The sequence below is a fragment of the Ahaetulla prasina genome, chromosome 14, assembly GCF_028640845.1.
Source record: "Ahaetulla prasina isolate Xishuangbanna chromosome 14, ASM2864084v1, whole genome shotgun sequence".
Classification (NCBI taxonomy): domain Eukaryota; kingdom Metazoa; phylum Chordata; class Lepidosauria; order Squamata; family Colubridae; genus Ahaetulla; species Ahaetulla prasina.
In genome coordinates, this window is record NC_080552.1 from 22,487,748 (window position 1) to 22,507,873 (window position 20,126).

At 46.2% G+C, this 20,126-nt stretch overlaps 2 protein-coding genes across 4 annotated transcripts in view; one reads left to right on the top strand and one right to left on the bottom strand.

The window, feature by feature from the left end:
* Window positions 1–886: 886 nt before the first annotated feature.
* MAFK (MAF bZIP transcription factor K) lies at window positions 887–18,780 on the bottom strand. 3 transcript variants are annotated; one of them, XM_058156953.1, is made up of 3 exons: window positions 18,595–18,780; window positions 7,452–7,531; window positions 887–6,308 (listed from the first exon to the last, which is right to left on the bottom strand). In XM_058156953.1, the coding sequence occupies exons 2-3, from the start codon at window positions 7,485–7,487 to the stop codon at window positions 5,874–5,876; spliced, it is 471 nt and encodes a 156-aa protein (XP_058012936.1). In that variant the 5' UTR covers window positions 7,488–7,531; window positions 18,595–18,780; the 3' UTR covers window positions 887–5,873. The 3 variants fall into 3 exon arrangements, with proteins under 3 accessions (XP_058012936.1, XP_058012933.1, XP_058012934.1); XM_058156950.1 differs by lacking the exon at window positions 18,595–18,780 and adding an exon at window positions 10,839–11,148; XM_058156951.1 differs by lacking the exon at window positions 18,595–18,780 and adding an exon at window positions 9,004–9,795.
* LOC131184976 (lysosomal alpha-glucosidase-like) overlaps window positions 13,651–20,126 on the top strand; it is a 31,020-nt gene continuing 24,544 nt past the window's right edge. The window contains exon 1 of the mRNA XM_058156924.1: window positions 13,651–13,779. The gene's annotated coding sequence lies outside the window, so the exon portion shown is untranslated. The remainder of the gene's footprint in view (window positions 13,780–20,126) is intronic.

Consider the following 20,126-nt stretch of genomic DNA (forward strand, 5'->3'; position numbering starts at 1 on the left):
CCACTCATCATAAAGCATGCTGGCTGGGGAATGCTGGGAATTGGAGTCCATTCCTCTTAAAAACTGCCAAGTTAGAAACAAGAACCACTGTGCTAGATCAGGAGTCTCCAAACCTGGCAATTTTGTGGGCTATACTGGCTGCGGAATTCTGGGAGCTGAACTCCATAAGTCTTAAAAGTTGCCAAGTTTGGAAACCCCCGCACTAGATAAAACTTTGAAATAGTACAGCTAATAATAAATTGAACTTATATGTTCCATGACTATCAAAGACTCTGATCACAGACAAGATCCAATCTGAAACCAGAAGGTGCTTTATTGGAAAGGTTACCAAAAAGCCACAACGGTTGCAGCTTCAAATTTACAGCAATAAATTAACATTGGGGGTGGGGGGTGGGGGGAAGAGGATGTCAAATGAAAATAGATTGGACACATACACACACACACACACAGATGGACGGACATCATAGGCCTCATGGGGCAGGCACCCACATTCCTTGATATGTCAATAATTTATTTCATAATAAAAAAGCAACACAAAAATAAATACCAAAACAAAATTAAGTTTGCAGAAACCACAGAGTAGAACAGTCTCGTGATTAAAGCTTTTGGATCTGAGCTGCAAAAATCCAGAGGAGAGGGGGAAAAAAGAGATAAATAAAATTCTTTTCTGCTATCTGAGGGGGTTTTTTTGCAGCCCAGATCTGCAGCCATGTATGTTTTTTTTTTTAAAGTATAATTTTATGATGCAAGGAGAAATACTAGGATCAGTCAACAGCAACAAAAACATGCTAAATTTCCAAAGCATGTAGTAACGCAAAGAAAGAAAGAAAAAAAAGAGGGGCGGTAGGGAAAAGAAAGCCATCTTACAAGAAAACCTCTTTTCTTAAAAAAAAAAATTAAATTCCTCCGATTTTCATAGAGGCCACTGCTTTGGTTTTTACATACACCATTAAGATGCTATCTCTTATTTGATTTGACAGAGGCACTGCCCAATCCCAAATCAACTCTGGACAGCTTGCAACTTAAAACAAAAAAAAATACAATCAGAATAAAAACAGGAAAGAATTCCCTCCGTAAGGGAGAGTTAAATCACTTGTGTGCTGTGCATTTTTTGGTATCCAAACGCATCCTTCCAGACTAATGTGTAAGCCAAGTTAATCAGCTTTCAATTATCCAAGGATGATCACGTGTCTTGTGAGACAAGAGGCTGAACCAACCCAAGAATTTTCAGTCATATCATCCATGGGAGAGAGATTTAAAAAAAAAAAAATTAAATCTCTACTTTATAAAAAAAAATCTTAGCATCTAAGAGAAGTGCCAAGCACTGTTTGCATCTAATATGCTAGTTTATGGTACGCCAGGAAGTTTTCCTTTATCCCCACATTAGCAACGTTTAAATCAGTGTTTTTCAAATTCAGCAGCTTTAAGATGGGTGGACTTCAACTCCCAGAATTCCCCTGCACAGCATGGCTGACTGGGAGATTCTGGGAGCTGAAGTCCCCCCTCCCCAATCTTAAAATGGCCACCTTTGAAAAACGCTAATTTGAAGCCACAGTATGCTGGTCTTCCCAGTAGGTGGTGGGATCCCCCCAAAACCCCCCATCCCACCCCAAAAAACTTCCCAGGGATTTAAGAAGCAGGAAAGGGAGAAGTGGCTGTTGAACAAAAATGGCATTTAAAAAAAAGAAAGAAAGAAACGTGCATTTCTAACAGGCGGCAGTGGTTTTGCACACAACACGGGGCTGTGTTTCTTCCCAAAGCTTTGTGGTGAGAAGAGTCCCTAAAGGCAGGAAAACAAGGAGGAGGAGGAGGAGGAGGTATCTGCTCTCTCGCTTTCTTGGGGTGATGGATGGGGTGTTCCCATCCTTCTGGAAGGGGAATCGTGGAGGGAAAAACACTTCCAGGCTCAGAGCATCCATCAACTCAAGCATCTCTAACTTTGGGCCAGTTTATGATTTGTGGATTTCAACTCCCACAAGTTCACAAGTCTTAAAGTGACCCCTGCATAGAAAGCAGCCACCAATTCTTAGGTCCCTCCTGTCCTTTTTTTCTTCTTTTTTTTTTTGGAAACTGGTATATAGATAGATTTAAATAAGATAACCAACAAAATTACACATATCTCTTACAAAAAGAACCTGTATGGTAAAATGTATATAATTATTTTATATATATATATATATATATGTATATATAATCATATATACACACACACTCACACACACATATATCTGTATCTATATGCATATGTCTCTCAAATATTTCCAAGTGGCCCTTAAATTGATATCCAATATGGATTACCTACCATGACTATGGTATCAACAGCTTTTAATTCTGAGTTAAGCCTTTCGACGCCTGATTGCAAGGGAAATGGACACAACCCAAGGGGGGGGGAGAGGGGGAGAGATGCTTTTACCCCACAGAAGCGACTCTCCGTTCTCCAAAATAGCAGCAAAGATAGCTACACTTGGAAGTCCAGAGGACTCCTTCCTTTAGAGGTGTTTTCCCCTAACCAGAGGGTTAGTCCAACTATCATCTCGTCCTGTGCAACGGCCTCATCGTCCCATGATCCAGCCGTTGGCTTCCCCTTCCATGTACCACCTGCATGTGACAGGGGTGGCCAAAGGGTCCGCAGCTGCTAGGAAGAAAGTGCAGAGAGGTTGGTCAATGTGTGAGAGGCCCTAATCACAGCAAAAACTCTCTAGAGCAGAAGTCTTCAAACTTGGCAGCTTTAAGACTTGTGGACTTCCAACTCCTTGGAAAGTTGGCTGGAGAATTCTGGGAGTTGGAAGTCCACAAGTCTTAAAGCTGGCAAGTTTGAAGACCTCTGCTCTAGGGATAAGCCCACGTGTAGCTTTTACCAACTCAAGGCCACCACAATGGTGTTAACTGGCACTCTGGTTGGAGCTCCCTTGGATACCCTCAAGAATTTCAGTGGGTCTACAGTTGCCAGAGCACCTCCCAACAAATTCTGTTTAGGTCCATTATTGCTTGTCCATCTCCTAAAACAATGGGCTAGGGGAGGACAAGGAAGCATTCCACAAAAATGGAGGACCTCTTCTGGAGCTAACCAAGGGTTGCCCATCCAACACCAGAGATAAAGGGAACTTCAACAAGGTTAGGAACAAAGCTAGAGTCAAGAGCTGCAGGGCAATCGGCACACAGCCAATCCAGAAAGAGCACCATTATAATTTAAGATGGACGGGGCAGTTGTCCATCATCAATAGTCCAGGTCTTCCTCAGATGTAGCAGCTTTCAACCAGGAGCTAGGAACATCATGGCCCTTGTTGACTAAGGGCCAAGGAGAGCTGCAGCGAGATGTATTTGGGGGACATCAGGTTGGGGAAGGCACCTCTAAACATTTATTCCATCTTTGTAGAGCCCCGTTAACTTGGCCCTCGTTTTCCAGAGCTCAGCTTCCAGTGGGCCCCGGAGGGAAAGGGGAGGATCTGACATTTTTGACATTCTTATGCCTGCTTGGGCCACTGGCATTTATTTTCTGAATCTCAGACAGTGCAATCTAACCCCTTCCTCTGCTTTTAAGGATTCAGGAAGCTTGCAGAGGCCCCAGGGTGTTCCAAAGGAAAACAAAACAACATAAAGCAACTCAATTTGTTTTCTTCCTCAAACTTTTTGTGAGGGAGTCCAAAGCAGCAAAGATAAAAACCAGACGTTAACTGGTCTTCAAGAGGGCTAGGGGAGGCCGGAGGGAGACCCTCACTTGTGAACTACTGAATGGCACAGAAGAGCATTAAGGGCCAAGAAGGTTGCATATGCTGAAGGTGTGATACAAGATCATGCACCCGACTACCACTAAGTGCTCTATTCACACTGTTAGTAACTCCACTCCAGGATGCACTTATCCCCCAACACCTACACCGAGTTTAAGGGCCAGCAACTCTTCCTTATTTGCTTTCAATTATGAATGCACCCACAGAAGAGAGGTCATGATCTACCGGTATTAGCTGCAAGGGAATGTAAGTGGGAGTTTTAAGACACCCCAAGAAAACACCACAAAAACTAGCCTTTGAGGGAAACAAGGTCTTCAGTTCAAATCCAACCCCAATAGAGAGGACGCGTTTGACAAGACAGGGGATGCAAACATGCAAGACGCCTGGGCAGCAAGAATCAGTCCTGGATCGCCACATGATGTGGGTGAGGCAGAACATCTGGACGGTGCCACCATGCAAATGTTGCATTCCCAGCTTCCAATAGAAAATTGGAACTTTATCTCTGGTGGGTTGGCTTCAGCTAAGCAGAAGGGGGAAGCAATTTTATTACCGACCCATCTGAAGGGGCCTTTATCTGAGGCTTCAGTTCTCACATTGGAAGTTACAAAACAGCACAAAGGGACTTTGAAAGGGCAACTTACTCGCCTCCCAACTCCAAGTTCCCAGCCTTCTTTCCCTTGTCAGCCCTCACCTACGACCCAACTCTAACCATCATTCACTCCTCTGCCTTCTCCGTCAATCCAAAAACTGCCTTCTCTCTTCCCTGCTCTCCATACGGACAACCTCCTCATGTCTGAGCAAACTCAAGTCCACCTGCACTTCTCATTCTTTGCACACATACAAACAGCAGCCTTGCGTCCCTCCTTCTCACCCTGGTGACGAGCTCTGATTTTCTCCCCGTTTCTCAGAACCACAAGGCCCACGTCCCAATTTAACTCCAACCCCACGCCCCACGGCCCCCAAAAATACCAACTTCCCGTGTTCCTCTGCTTAATTCGTTATCTTTCGGCTTGCTGAGCCCAATTCCCTGTAGATGATTAGACCTAATTCTTTCTGCTTTTTACTGCGTGTTCACTTTTGACATCTCTTGATGTTAAAGAGCACCAAAACAAGAGGGCAGCGGCAGCAGAAATATTATGGATAAGACTGTGGGTTGAATTCATATTTCTTTTTAAATCTTTCTTGTCCAAAAAAAACCCCCAAAACCTAAATTTTTTCCCCGGCATGTCTTTGATTCACAAAGCTTTCATGTTTCTAAGTCATGCTGATTCAAAGGCATCATTTTATAGCACTATCCTTTTTCAGAAGTTCCTCTTCTGGTAAATTAGGTTTCCCCCCCCCCACAACCTAGCCACCAATGCCAGCCCCACGCCGCCTGCTCTCCGTATGTTTCTCATTCCCACCCACCCCCACTACGATACCGTAGAACCTGGATGATGACACAGACCAAAATGTATTGTTTGGAAGCCACACCAGCACATCAAAAAGGAGACCCAATTCACAGGCACATCATGGGAAGCAGCTTCAGTGACATTTTTGCATTGTAGACGCTGTTCCGTTTTGCTGGACCCCTGACCAAAAGGACCTCCAGCAGGGATGGAGCAGCACCAGGGACCAGACGACGAGGTGAACATTCACCAAGGCTTTCTGAATTTGGAGAGAAAAGACCTGGGGCTATGAAAATTTGGATGCAGGAACTGTTCCAAAATCTTGATCACCCACAACCTATAAAGATAGCTACGATGGGGCTGCGTTTTCTTTTTCCTAACTGGAGGAAGAGAGATTATTTTTTCCTATGGCTCGATGATTCTACCATGTTATCCGTTTGAAATTTTCATTTAGCACACATTCCTTCGATACCTCGTTTCGATTGGGACTTAAAAGGAGACCACAAGGAAGAGCTGTGCAAGGCGCCTCCTTTGGATTTCTGCAGGGCTGGATATGGAATTTCAATTTCAGCCTCGAAGGCTTACTGAACGAGAGGTAAAGCAGCCGGTTAAATTTCCCTTCAAAGAGTCTGCCGCTACGTGGCTGGCTGGCTCCTTTTTTGGGGGGAAAAGACGGACCTCTGATTCGAGAGAGAAAGCGGTCTCTGGAAAGTCCTCTCTTCTAGCCAGACAGCCAGTTCTCTCTCCTCCTTGGACATTAGGACGCTGCCGAAAAGGGCACCGAGCTGGAGGAGATTTCGGCGGATTTCACGATGGTGATCACGCTGGTGGTGGCCACTTTGGTGGGGGTGATGGGGCCACGGGCCACGGTGCGGGCAAAGGTCTGCAGGGCTTCGTACTTGGAGCGCAAGGCGTCCAGCTCCAATTTCATGCTGCTGTTCTCCCGAGCCAGCTTCTCCACTTCCTGCTGTAGCTCCACCCGCTGCCTCTCCAGCTCCTCCTTCTGGGTCACCCGCTTGATCCGGCAGCTGGCCGCGTAGCCCCGGTTCTTGAGTGTCCGCCGCCGTTGCTTCAAGCGAATCACCTCCTCTTTCGTGAGACCTCGCAGGTGCTGGTTCAACTCCCGCACAGACATTGAGACGAGTTCATCGTCGCTCAGCACCGGGGCGTTTTCTCCCGACTCTTCCTTGACCTAAGGACACCAACAGGACATAACTCGTGATTATGTCACACTAGGTCAGAGGTCTCCAATCTTGGTCACTTTAAGACTTGTGGACTTCAACTCCCAGGATTCCTCAGCCAGCATGCACTGGCTGAGGAATGCTGGGAGTTGAAGTCCATAAGTCTTAAAGTGGCTAAGGTTGGAGCCCCCTCCTCTGCTTCTCATGGTTGCCCCTTCATGACCACCAGATCATCTACCAGGAAGCGTTTTGTGTGGGCAGCCCCAAAGAATCGCCAAAAACTCCAAGGTGTTCAACTGTTCAAGGTGCTCACTGTCAAGAGCAGCCAGTAGGAACGAATTCTGCTATTTTTAGAATTTTGAGTTAGAATCCAAAGGAAACAAAACCCGGACTTATATTTTTATGTCCATGAGAAGTAGTAATTGTCTTTGACTCAAACTGCTATTTTGTGCCTGCAGTTTCCCTCTTAGCCTCCGTTCGGAGTATCCTCCTCACTTATAAATATATTGCTCAACGTTACAGTTATTACGATTTTGAAGAAGTTAATGTTATTCGGTAACTGACTTGTTTCTGTAATTAGCACAAGTAGCCAACTGTCAACCCTTTGTAGACCAGACAGGAAACATGACCCCATGAGCTAATTTTACTTTATTAGAAGGCTACGTTAACAGAATCTTGAAAATATGAAAGTACGAATCTCTCGCTATTGCTTTTTCAGCCTGAAAAGTTAGGGAGATCCTTTTCTGAGTCTCTTTCCCCACCAGTTATGCAGCTCTGTGCTCTGCTGTCTTATCCAATCATTTCTGTAGGTAGCATCTCTTTCTCCCCTCCTGGGTCCCCATAATTCCCGCATAACATTACCGTACCCCAACTCTCTGATGAGGAATTTGTGTTTAGAGTATTTGCATAACCAAGCCAGAGTTAGAGGCAACTTGAGTTTGCTAAAGTGAAGAAGGTTTCTGATGGCTAAATAAAGCTTGTCATCTTCAAGATAGACACCCTCATATTTTACTTTTGGGGCATAGACTGACTTTTGGAATTTATTTAATTAGATTTTAGATTAGATTAGATAAGGGCAGTGAGGACCCAAGAGTTGGCATCTTGAGTTCACCGAAGATGCCACTTAAAAAAAAAAAAATCCAACTGAGCCTTACCTTAAATGCTTTGTTTGGTTTTGGATTAGTCGTCATAACCTGGACACAGTCACCTGGACAGAATTGCTCAGAAATTGCAACTGGAGAAAAAGAGGGAAAAGAGAGAGAGAAGAAATAGGCTAAGGATCAACTTAAGAGAAAAGAATGATGCATTTTCGTTCAAACGTAGACAGGCACATGTCCTGTCAGTGCTATTTCACACAAGGTTTATTAGAGGTTGCTTTTTTAAAAAAATCTGCCTTCTAAACTTTACCTCCCCAGCCACTCAATCCATCCCCAATCTCTCAGGATCCTGGACTTCCATAGGAGCATTCTCATCCATTAGGACTACCGGTAGTCCTCAACTTACAAGCACAATCTTCTTTTATGTACACTGAGAGCATATGCACCAAGAGAAATTCCTTGTGTGTCCAATCACACTTGGCCAATAAAGAATTCTATCCTATCCTATCCTATCCTATCCTATCCTATCCTATCCTATCCTATCCTATCCTATCCTATCCTATCCTATCCTATCCTATCCTATTCTCTATTCTCTTCTCTTCTCTTCTCTTCTCTTCTATTCTATGGAGCCCAAAATTTAGGTTGCAGAGTTGTGCCCCATCCTATGACTTCTCTTGCCACCGTCGTTAAGTTGCAGTTGTTAAGTTAGTCACCCAGTTTGTTAAGTGAATCTGGCTTCCCCAACGACTTTGTCAGGAGGTCACAAAAGGGGATCACATGACTCCCAGGACACTGCAACCATCATAAATATAAGTCATTTGCTAAGGGTCTGAATTGTGATCACGTGACCATGGGGATGCTGCAGTGGTCGTATGTGTGAAAAACACTCATAAGTCACTTTTTTCAGCAATATTGTGACTTTGAGTGGTCACTAAATGAACAGTTGTATTACAAGATACAAACAAGCAAGAGATTTCATCAACCAACTCATAATAATGATAGCATTTCTTTCTTTTTTAAAAAAGCAGCTTCTATGAGAATAACATTTCTTCCCAGTCTTCCTTATGTCCAATCTGGGGTGCCGTAATGAAAAGAGAAAAGAGGAATGATGGCAGCAGGAGTTTAATGAGATTTCTGCCAAGCTTTCCTGACTTTCACACCGCAAGCTAGGCTAGACTTTCCACACTGTTGAACCCAGAGTCCTCAGATGACTTCCCAGCGTAACGGCACATTTCAACCACCAGCCACCCAGAAAGGCTGTTTCCTCATCCTGGCTTTGAAAACAGATGGCCGTTTGAATCTTGATCCCTCCCTTGCCGGACCCGAGTTTTAAGAGATGGAATTTCTGGATCCAGAAGACTTCAGTTCATCTAGAGATTCGGTTTGCTCAGAACGGACCCTCCAAAAAGCCAAATCCTTTTTTTCCAAACCTTTAAAGCTAGCCCCAAGTTCGCTTTCTGAGCTTTTTTATCTCCAAAGCAGGAGAATGCCACCTCCAAAACCCAACCCCAACTTCACCCTCATCCCATGCTCTCCGTTAAAAAAACAAAAACAATCCACCAGGCGACCATTCTCTTCCTAGCTCCTCGAAGGCAGAAAAGTCCCTTACCTCTTCCCAGCCCCACCTGTTAAGCTGCTCCCGAGTCTGAGTGACCCGTTCTTTGCAAGGCAGCACGAATCGACAGATGAGAACGCGAGGATGAAGCGGAGGGAGGGGGGGCGTCTCATGAGCAGAGAAAACAAGACACCCCTTTCCTTACTGGGCTGGCATCGTCTCAGCCCACCGGCTGAAGGAAGGAGCCCCTCTGGTCTTCCAGCACGAGGAGAAGTGACCCAGCAGCAATGCCCCTCCGCGCTCTCCGGCTGCCCTTCACTCTCACCTCAGGTACTCTCAACTACTTCCGAGACCGACTGTCTAGACTTCAGTGCAGAGCCTTCACCTGCATCACACCGCACGGAGGAGGAGGAGGAGGAGGAGGAAGACACCCTTGGAGCAGCTTCAGAGAGCCCTCACCGATGGAGAGGGCAATGCAGCTGTGACATCACAGTGGCTTCCTTCTCCCCGCCAGCTTAGGCCACACCAGCCGGGCTCGAACATGAAAAGCTGACGTGCCTAGGAAGCACAGGCTCGGGGAGGCTGCAGTGCCAGACATGGGAGACCGTCGGATCGGAGGGTCTTCCCTCCCCGGGCCGCCACCCACCCATCCAAGAAGCAAACAAGGCTGGGCTGGTGGCAATGGAAACCCTGGTTCTCCATGCACGTCTACAGAATGTCACAGGTTCTAATCATTACCAAAAATAAAAAATAAAAATAAAAAAAGGAGAAGACGACATCTAGCCAAAGCATCCCAAGCATGATTTCCTTCCGATAGTTGCTATGGTGACCTTGGGAAAGTAGCCAACCCTGAGATGGTAACCATGGAAACAAGAGAAGCCCAAAAGCAAATCATGACTTGGGGTCATCTCTGTGCACAGGCATAGGGGAGAGACAGAGAGAGACAACAAATCCAGGCCTTTCAGGATGCATGGGGGAGAAAGAGCAAGGGGGGAAGAGGATGGCAGGGGGGAGGGTTTGTTGGCGGCTGGCTCAGCCCGAGCGGCTCCTGGCTTGACTTGTGGCAATCAGCACCATTCACCATCCTCATTCCTCAAACGAGTGCAAAACTAGAACCCGGAGATCTGTGGCTCTTGCCTTGGGAGGCAGAGGAGCAAAACCAAGTTTTCTTACAGGCACTGGACATCCCTTCGCCCGGCCCTTCCTCCTCGGGCCCCTCAGAGCTGCCCCACTGAAGACCACGCCTCTGCAACGCCTGCCCGCCCCCCCGTCTTTTTTTTTTTTAAAGAAATAGAGAAGCAATAAGACCATCCGAGAAGGGAGAACTTGCCTCCTCCTGCTTACTAAGCAAAGGAAACCTGTCCCCACACATTCCTCACACACTAAACCAAACCAAACCAAACCAAAGAATCTCAGGGCAGCGTTCTAAGATCTTGATCTTTCACTTTCAAAGTTTAACTGTACAGAAACAGAACTACCAGAAGCTCCCCCCCCCCAACTAGATTCAAGGTCTGGAGCAAACAGGCAGTGCTGAGAATGCAGCAGAAACCCTGTGAGAGAGAGAGAGACAGACAGAAGGAGCGCAAAGCAGGACAAGAGAAGCCTGGGTTTTTTTGTTCACTGAAAACGGTCAGGATGCAAACGGCCTGAACTTCACACGTGGAAGGACCACGGCTCGAATGACAGGGTGTCATTCAGGGCAAGCACAGCCGGGAGCATGCGGGGGGGGGGGGAGGGAACCAAAGGTGGCCACACCACTTTTGGCTTCCTGCAAAGGAGCCAGCGGCCCCAGGTGCAAAAGTTCTAAGGCAGCCACACCACGGGGAAAGACAATGAAGCAAGGCGGAGAAGGAGGAGTTGGGGAGATGCAGGGGCAAGAGAAGGATTACCTTGGATTTGCAAAGCTTTTCCCAGACCCTTGTTCATGCCTTTACAGCTGTCCTCTCCTGCCCTCATGTTTGGAAGCGATTGCCGGGCGTCCCAGGAGCCCGCTCAAGGTTGGGACCCCTCCTCGGGGCGTGGGGGAAGGAGGCACCTGCAGGCAGCGAGGCCAGGGTGCAGGGCAGGGGGTGGGGTGGGCGGGGGTCTCTCCGGGAATCCTTTCCGAGAGCAAGGCGAGTGGACACCGTTCTTCCCTATCCTGGGGTAGGCACACACACGCAGCATGGCTTAGCATACGCATCGCTCCAGTGCCATAGCTATGCAATGAGTCACCAGCTGTTTACAGAGTGGGGGAACAGCTCGCATTCCCAGAGAGCCAGCAACACTTCCTCCTCCTCCTCCCCCTGGTCGGTCGGCCTGCCCACCCCGCCCCGGCCCTCTCCCCTCCCCAACCCCTAGAAGGCAAAAAGCAAGACGCTCCTCCACCCCACCGGACTTGGCCGTTGTTCCAGAAAAGGGAACTTCAAAAACACGTTGAAAAATAAATAAGTTTTAAAAGAGGGGGAAGGGTGGGAAATGAAGCAAATTTCAGGCCCCATCCCATCCCCAAGCATTAAAACAAACAAACGAAAAAGCTTCTTGATCTTTGACCAGGGAAAGACCTGGCTCTCCCGGCAATGTAACAACCAACCAATGGAAAAAGATGTGTGCAAACACACTCGGTATCCAGGAGAAAGGTGCCACCAATGCAGAGTTCCCGTGTTTTCCCCCCCCCACTTGTTCACGTTTTTAGAGTCTTCGGACAACCGTCTCCTGTCTTGGGTCCCACCTGTTGCAGTTTTACACACTGAGGTTTATGGTTGCTTTTTTGCTGCCCTACCTGCTAGCAAAATCTACTCAAATTTTGCCCCGAAATAGAAATATCTACAGGTGGCATTCAATAAGGCCAGTCTGAAAGAATGTGATTGGCTTCGGGATAACACAAAGCATTAGCTTCCCTTTGTATTGTTTATTTCTGTTCCACTTAACAACTATTTCTATAGTATTCTATAGTGCAGGGGTCTCCAACCTTGGCAACTTTAAGTCTGGAGGACTTCAACTCCCAGAATTCCCCAGCCAGCAAAGCTGGGAGTTGACATCCTCCAGGCTTAAATTTGCCAAGGTTGGAGATCTCTGCACTATAGTGTTCTTGTTTCTGAGCTTCTGGTTTTTTTTAAAAAAACTGCTTTAACTTGTTTCCATCTGATCTGAAGCATGTCACAGAAGTTTTGGGCTCAGCTGGGGTCATAAGAAAAAGGACTGCCTGTATATGCATAAATGGGAGTGGGGCAATTCAAACAGCAGGCGAGTCACAGAGGGTGAGAGCGGCAGCATGGAGGACTCATCCGGATAGCCTATGTCCTCCCTGTGATCAGAGCCAGCAGGGGAAGAAACTCACCACAGAGGGAAGGTCAGGGGCCACTGACTGAAAGGGACTTTTGCCAAGGCGCAGTTCTCTCTCTTGTGATTTCTGGACAATGACCGGAGAGCCTTCCATGGTCTGGGGAAAAGCTGCAGCCAGCTTTGGATAACAAGGACCACGCAGCAGTGAAGGAAGGAAGGAGGAACGTCTAATGGAGATCGGGGAAGGGTCCTGCACAACCATTCTTTATGCAATTAACCTGACTACCTGGATTCACACGCGACGTACTAGCCACACAAGGCGGGTTGTCCGCACCACCAAAAAAGGTGTTTCAAAGCCTGCTTTGCCAAAGGGGAAACAAGCTGCAGATTCTACAAGTACCAAAATGAAATCCTGCCGGCTAATGTGCTATTAGTAATGCAGGCTCCCATTAACTTCATCTCTTATTACCTCTGGTCAGGAGCGAGGGGCTATTTTAAAATATTGCAAAAGGATGAAAACCTAAAGCACGTTTTATGTATTTGAGACCTTTCCAGCATTCCCGCTTTAAATGAGCTTTTCTGGATCTTTCACACATAAAAACTAACTTGAACCAACTCTCGCTCCCAGCTGGGGCCAATGGAAACTGTAGTCCCAAATGAGTACGAAACGCATTGAGCTGGGAAAGGATGAGCAAGTACCTGTACCAAAATCCACTTCGCCCTGCCCCCAGGTAGCCTTCCCAAAACATCTTTTTTCCAAAGCTTCCATCTATGGTAAAGGCAAGAGTTTTATTATTATTATAAACTTTTATTCATTGAACTTGAAACTCATTTAAATATTATTGACTGGTGTCGATGGTTGATACGGGTTGCTGCCAGCATCCTGGCATCATATTATTATTATTATTTTATTCATTAAATATGAAACTCAGTCAACTGAACATTTAAAAATGTACCCATTGTCATCGGGGCATCTGGTACCATGTCCAAGAATTTTACAAAACACACCAAGAAATTGCAGCTTCCTGTGATAACACCAGCAGAACTGCAAAAAACTGCGCTACTTGGAACATCATATATTTTAAGAAGATACTTGGTTGATACCTAGGACACTGGCAGCAACTCATATCAACCATTAGCACCAGTCAATGGTATTATTATTATTATTATTATTATTATTATTATTATTATTATTATTATTATTATTATTATTATTATTTACTTTATTCATTAAACATGAAACTCAGTCAACTGAACATTCAAAAATGCATCACAAATACCATTGACTGGTGGTGGTGGTATTATTATTATTGTTGTTGTTGTTGTTTCTGTTCCAAGCAGAGCTCCACTTTTCTCTGTTCAGGCTCTCTCCAAAGTACAAAACAGGGTTAATTATAATTTGCGCAAAGCCCTGCTGATACCGCCAGCTGCCGCTGGGTAACATCCGGTTGATCGTGTTTAGGAAGTGACTGCAAGGAGGAAGATTTCTCGGGCGTTGGAGACACGAAGGGGGGAAAAAACCCAAACACAGCGAGCTGTGGCTTTCCTCGGTGCCGAGGCAGAAAGGTAAATGAATTCAATATTACACCCCAGCAGGCTGGCTGGGGGAAGTCATTTGAACGGGACTGCAGAGGACCTTAAAAATTTCTTTTTTCATGTAAAAGAAAAAAGAAAAGGAAGTAGCTTCTATCTTCTTCTGAGCCCCCATTTATTACGATAAGGCAGCAAAAACACAGTATTCCTCTCTGGTATCTACTGCTTGTCCTTGCCATAGAGAAGTTTGGGCTAATTTTATATTCAAACAGTCTTTACTGGCCCCTTTCTTAGCTTTGAAAGGGGAGACAGGAGGAGGGAGAAGGAAAAGGTATCAGAACTGAAATGATTTCATCTTTGGAAGCCATTCATCTCACAAGCTGGGGAATTCCTCCTTCTCTTGGTGCCTTAGCTCTCAGAATTCATGGCATTATTTTTTTTGCACTGGGTGGTTTAGCTCCCCCACCCCCTAAATTATGCTGCAGACACACACACACACAACCAACTTAACTGCAATGATTCACTTAACAGCCATGGCAAGAAAAGTTGTAATATGGGGGCAAAGCTCACTTAACAGATGTCTCATTCAGCAACATCGATTTTGGTCTCAACTGTGATCATACATTGAGGACTTCCTGTACTTTATTTACATCCAATCTGGGGGAAGTAGAAGGGGAGCCTTTGGCGTAATCGGCCTGTAAGGTTACCAGAAGTAACTTGGTTTGAGCAAAAACACTGAAGAAGCAGGCAAGCTTCTCTTTGAACAAACTAGGCACTGACGGGTCTCTTATGGGGACCACTAAGATGTCCACCTCTAGTCCAGTCTAACCAGTGAGCCAATCTCCCAGACTGGAGAAGCATCTTTCACCATTTAGCCTGGCTAGGTGGCTCAGTGGCTAAGACGCCGAACTTGTTGATCAGAAAAGTCGGCAGTTCGAATCCCTAGTATAGGTCTGCATGAGGAGGGGGTTGGACTAGATGACCTCCAAGGTCCCTTCCAACACTGCTACTGTTACATCATTAATCATGAAATCAAGACCTTGTGAGAACCTGGATAGCCTCATAGGTGGTCACACGGAAGGCGAGAATTAAGCATCAGTTCCTCTTTTAGAATTCAGAGTTGGAGCTGTTTTGTGAAAGTACCTCCAGTTGCTAATATTGAGAGAGACGAATCGCTTTGAAGAACAGGAAAGGCCCAGCTATTTTTGCAACCGGCCACTCCACTGCAGCATCCAGTTCAAGCAACTGCTCCCCCCCCCAACCCCATACCTGCTGCATGTCTTCTCCAAGCGCCCGATGCCTGCTGATGCATGTTGGTAGGGAGCATGGAGGTAGAATGCACTGAATAGTTTCTTGAAGCAGTTGGATGGAAAAGAGGCAGAAGTGTGCATGTATGTTCCAAACGAAAAGTAAAAATACAATGATTCAGAAGCGTCTTCTACCTCAAATATGATGCTCTGCTGATTCATTCAACACGTGTAAAATTCCCTTCTGAGGACAACCCCTCAAACTTTCCAAATCAATTCCCAATCATTCAAATCTTGCCAGCCAATTACACACAAGAAAACAACCAATTTAAGAACTTCTAGAATAGATCTATCTACGTCTATCTAGAGGTAGACCTTTCTTAGCTCAGCAGGCCACTGGTCACTCAGCCTTTGCGGTGTTGCAACCATCACAGCCTTATGCAATCTAGCACCACCACCCCCTTACAAATTGGTACCAACTTCCCAGAAGCCTCAGGAATGGTAGGATTCTGGGAGCTAGTACAGATAGCCCTCGACTTACAACAGTCCATTTAATGACCGGTCGAAGTTACAACAGCACCGAAAAAAAGTGACTTATGCTATGACCTTTGCAGCATCCCCATGATCATGTGATCAAAATTCAGGTGCTTGGCAACAGGTTCATATTTATGATGGTTGCAGTGTCCTGAGGTCATGTGATCCCCTTTTGTGACCTTCTGAGGTCACAAAGTCAATGGGGAAGCCGGATTCACTTAACAATGGTGGCAAGAATGGAGCAAAACACACTTAACAACATAAGTTTTAGTCGCAATTATGGTCATAAGTCACTATCTTATAAGGACTATCTGTACACACAAATGGAAAAGTTGAAAAACCCAATTGCAACCCCAGCCACCTAAACCCCTTCTTTGTGGGAAGGTGATTATTCTCTCTCTTTTGAAAGTGAAAATAAGATTCATATAACAGCAGTTCCTTAAGGTGGTTTCATTGGGTGTTGTTTTTGCAGGACGGAGGTGAGGGTTGAAGCCAGGGGCTTCCCAGGTTTTAACTGATTTTGTCCCGAGGAGAGGGAAATTCCAGTAGCAACAGATAAGGGCAAAAAAATATGAATTAAGTTTATGGCTCTTAAATGCAGGCCTAGGCTTGCTCTGGAAAATAATACCAGCAGTCTAGATTCAGGTGCTACAAAAGGAGTGACAGTTAAGTGTTTGTTTATGGATGCAGGTAATTTCCTGACACAAAGTAGCATTAGTGTATATCACTGTAAATAAACACAGACTGGTACAACAAAAACACAGATCTGGCTGCCAATTCAGCCATGCTTTTACTGGAGGGGAAATCCTTCTCTCAGACCAAATAAATTTGCAAGCCGGCTGCATTTCCCTGTGCCTTGACTATGGCTTGGTGGGCTGGTAAGCTGGGTCACCGAGGTGTAGGAAACATTTTTAATCTCACAAATTGGCGACTTATTCAATGTCCTGGCTTAAAGCAAGACTCAACGCCAAAGGCGCATGGAACGCTGTTATCTTCCCACCAAAGGTGGTCCCTATTTTTTCTCATTGCATTTTTTACCTGCTTTCAAACTGCTAGGTTGGCAGAAGCTGGGACAAGTCACGGGAGCTCACCCCATTACGCAGCGCTAGGGATTCAAACCGCTGAACTGCTGACCTTTTGATCAACAAACTCAGTGTCTTAAGCCACTGAGCCACTGTGTCCCTTTTGGGGAGTTTTTACAGCCTTCCCTAAAACACCTGTTGGCTAAAAAAACAGGGTTACAGCAGTACAGGTAGTCCTCGACTTACAATCACAACGGAGCCCAGAATTTATGTTGCAAGGCAAAAAATTTGTTAAGCGGGTTTTGCCCCATTTAACGGCCTTCCTTGTCACATTTGCTAAGGGAATCGCTGCAGTCGGCAAGTTAGTTAATCCGGTTATGAAGTGAACCTGGCTTCCCCTTTGGCTGTGCTTGTCAGAAGGTCGCAAAAGGTGATCACATGACCCCAGGACATGGCCACCGTCATAATGTGAGTCAGCTGTCAAGCATCCAAATGCAAATCATACGACTATGGGGATGCTGCAACGGTCACAAGTGTGAAAACAGTCATTAGTCACTTTTCTTCAGTGCCCCTATAACTTCAAATATCATCGAATGAACGGTTGTAAATCGAGGACTACCCCCCTGGCTTACGTCAAGTGCCTGATCTTCGGACCTTTCGTCATGAGCTTAAAACATATTTATTCATTCAAGCAGGACTGGCATAAATAGTTGTTTTAAATTGGGGTTTTAATAATATTTTAAACTTTTAAACGTTTTAATTATCGGCCGCACAGTAATAGTTCTTTTTAAATTCTTTTAATTGTATATATTCTGTGTTTTATTTTGGCTGTACACCGCCCTGAGTCCTTCGGGAGAAGGGTGGTATAGAAATTTAATAAAATAAATAAAAATAAAATAAATAATTAATTAATCCCTAGGTGCCTAAGGATGCATTTTCCTGCATGTCCAATGTCCCGAGACAAAGCAGGGTTGCATGTATTTACATATAAATGAAGAAATACTCTCTAGATGGCAGGTAGATACCGAGGGGTGGGGGGTGGGGGGAGAAGTGCCTCCAATGCTCGGTGAGGTGCAGAGCTGGCCGGGCCCTTTGGGAAGGGGTGGGGGAGGGAAAGCTATTAAAAGAAAAGAGCAGTTTCCTCGCCCCACCTTGTCAAAAGAAACTTCTTTTCCAAGGGGGACCTTGACCCGCAGGAGCCCCGTTCACACAACTCCCCTCCACCACTTCGCCGGAAAAGCTGCTCCCCGCCCCCCCAAAGCCCCATTCACGCTATACCAGGTCAAACCAGTTCTCCACGTCGTCTATACCAGGGGTCTCCAACCTTGGCAAATTCCCAGAACTCCCCAGCCAGCTTTTGAATTCTGGGTGTTGAAGTCCTCCAGGCTTAAAGTTGTCAAGGTTGGGGACCCCTGGTCTATACATACCCGCAAACGAACCCTATACTCACACAAGCCCCCCCCCCCACTCCACCCCCGCCACGGGGTCTCAGCTGCCTGCTTCTGACCCACGAGAACCGTATTCACGCCACCCTTCCTCCAGCAGGTCGGACGCGCCAAGCCCGGTTAGGGTCAGGGCTCCGCTTTCCCTGCGGAGCTGACCAAGTGGCTGGGGGTAGGGGAGGGGGGCTCCGTCCACCCGCCAGATCCCCACGAGGCGCCCAGATGCCCCGCAGGGACTTGAATCAAGAAGGGGGCTCATCTTTCCCCCCACCCGGGAAAGAGGTGGGGAGAAGCCGGCCGCCTTCCGCTTGTGAAGCGGCCGGTTTAACTCGATCCCATTGAGAGAGGAAAAAAAAGCGACGCGGGAAACGCCACGTGCGCCACGAGAAAACCCCGCCCCGTCCAGCCTTAGGCCCCGCCCTCTCGTGTCTGCGCAAGCGCGCGTTTAAAGAGGCGGCGCCGCCCAGGCCGTTTCTTTTTCCCTCAGCGGAGAACGTTCGCTTTCCTTCCTTTCTCCCTACCTCCCACCCCCAACCCCCGTTTCCTCTCTCCTCTTCCCGCCGCTCAGGCTTTCCTCTCCCCCCCTTCCCGCCGCCGCCTCACCTGGAGCGCTCGGGCCCTCAGCCGGCGACCAGCCGTTGCCCGGCGGGGCTTCTGAGGAGACGGAGGCGGGAAAGCCCCGCCAACGGGCGACTCTGAGGGGGGGGTAGCTGCGCGCGCCTCCTCCTCCTCCTTTTCCCCCCCTCCCTTTCGGGCAGCAGTCTCGCCTCCCGCCTCCTCCTTGGCGCCCGTGCGGCGAATGAGCGGAGGAGAAGGAACAACAGAAAAAAAAAAAGGGGGAGGGGGCAAAACAACCAATCGCACGCGCGCGCGAAGCTCCTCCTTCTCCCCCTGTTTTTTTTTTTTCTTTTCCCGCCCAGACTTTGATTTTGAACGCTTCCAACCAATCGGAGCTCTCCGTCTGGTTTCCGGGATGAGATGTCTCTCTCAGCTTTCTCACGTCAGAGGTGGAGAGAGAGAGAGAGGACGCCACGCCCCCTTCATCGCTAGAGTCGGTCTCTTTTAGCCGCGCCCACGGCCTGGCCACGCCCACAACATTTCATTCTTGGGGGAAAAGAAAGCGCGGAAATAAGGCATGAATGAATTCGGGAGGGTCTCCCTGGTTTTAAAAAAAATAAGTAAAAGAGAGGCGGGGGATTCTTTCTCTCACTTGGTTGCCTATGTTGCTTGGAGCCCTAGATCCCACCCTCCCCATCCGTAGGGCGGATAAACCAGGGAGTTTTGCCCAGCCTCTCTGAAAGAGCCTTGCAGAGTTTGATGGATGGCTTGGAGTTATTATTTTTAAAATAATTATGTATATATTTAGTGGTCTGTATAACGATCCGAGGATATGACAAAGTACAAGCAGTATAATTTAGCAGACTGCTATATTAGCAGTGCAAATAAAGTCAGAAAAAATAGGTAGAATAATGAATAGATAAGTATTATTTATTTATTATTTATTTATTAAATGTTTATACAGCCCTTCTCCCAAAGGACTCAGGGCGGTGTACAGCCAAAAGATAAAAACCACAAAAATATACAATTAAAACGACAATTTAAAACCGAGCATATTAGAAAAAATGGCCAACATTTAAAAATTTAAAATTTAAAATTATAAACCATAAAATAATAAAACCCCAGTTAAAATTTAAAATATTAAAAATATTAAAAATATTATGCCAGTACTAAAAATATACCCTTAAAATGTTAATAAAGATCAGTTTCTGGAACTTTTAAGAAGTCTGCACTCCCCCAATTTATAGAATTCCAGTTTTGGAGGTTGAAAAACACAGACAGACACTAACTCAATCCTTTTAACACATTAAATCTGGTCCAATAGACCCTCTGTTGCTTCATCTTCTCAGTTTTGGTGCAATGTGTTATTTTGCCTATTGCACTTACCAATACGGTACCTTCTATATGCATCACAGATTTAATTTTTTTTAAAAAAAAGACACACCCCTCATACCTTGAAAGAAAACAGTCTCCATAAGGAGAAGGACACATAAAGAAATGACATTTCTGCCAGTTTCTAATTCAAACCATAACAAGCAGTCCAGTATTTCTTGTTGCTACATAGAAGTGGTGTGACT

What these genes read in the sequence shown, in the direction of transcription:
- MAFK (XM_058156950.1), bottom strand. Translation starts at nt 10,905, where the DNA reads ATGAGGGCAGGAGAGGACAGCTGTAAAGGCATGAACAAGGGTCTGGGA. An exon ending in AAAAGCTTTGCAAATCCAAG is followed by an intron (nt 7,532 to 10,838) that starts GTAATCCTTCTC and finishes CTTTTTCTCCAG; the next exon opens with TTGCAATTTCTGAGCAATTC. An exon ending in AACCAAACAAAGCATTTAAG is followed by an intron (nt 6,309 to 7,451) that starts GTAAGGCTCAGT and finishes TGGTGTCCTTAG; the next exon opens with GTCAAGGAAGAGTCGGGAGA.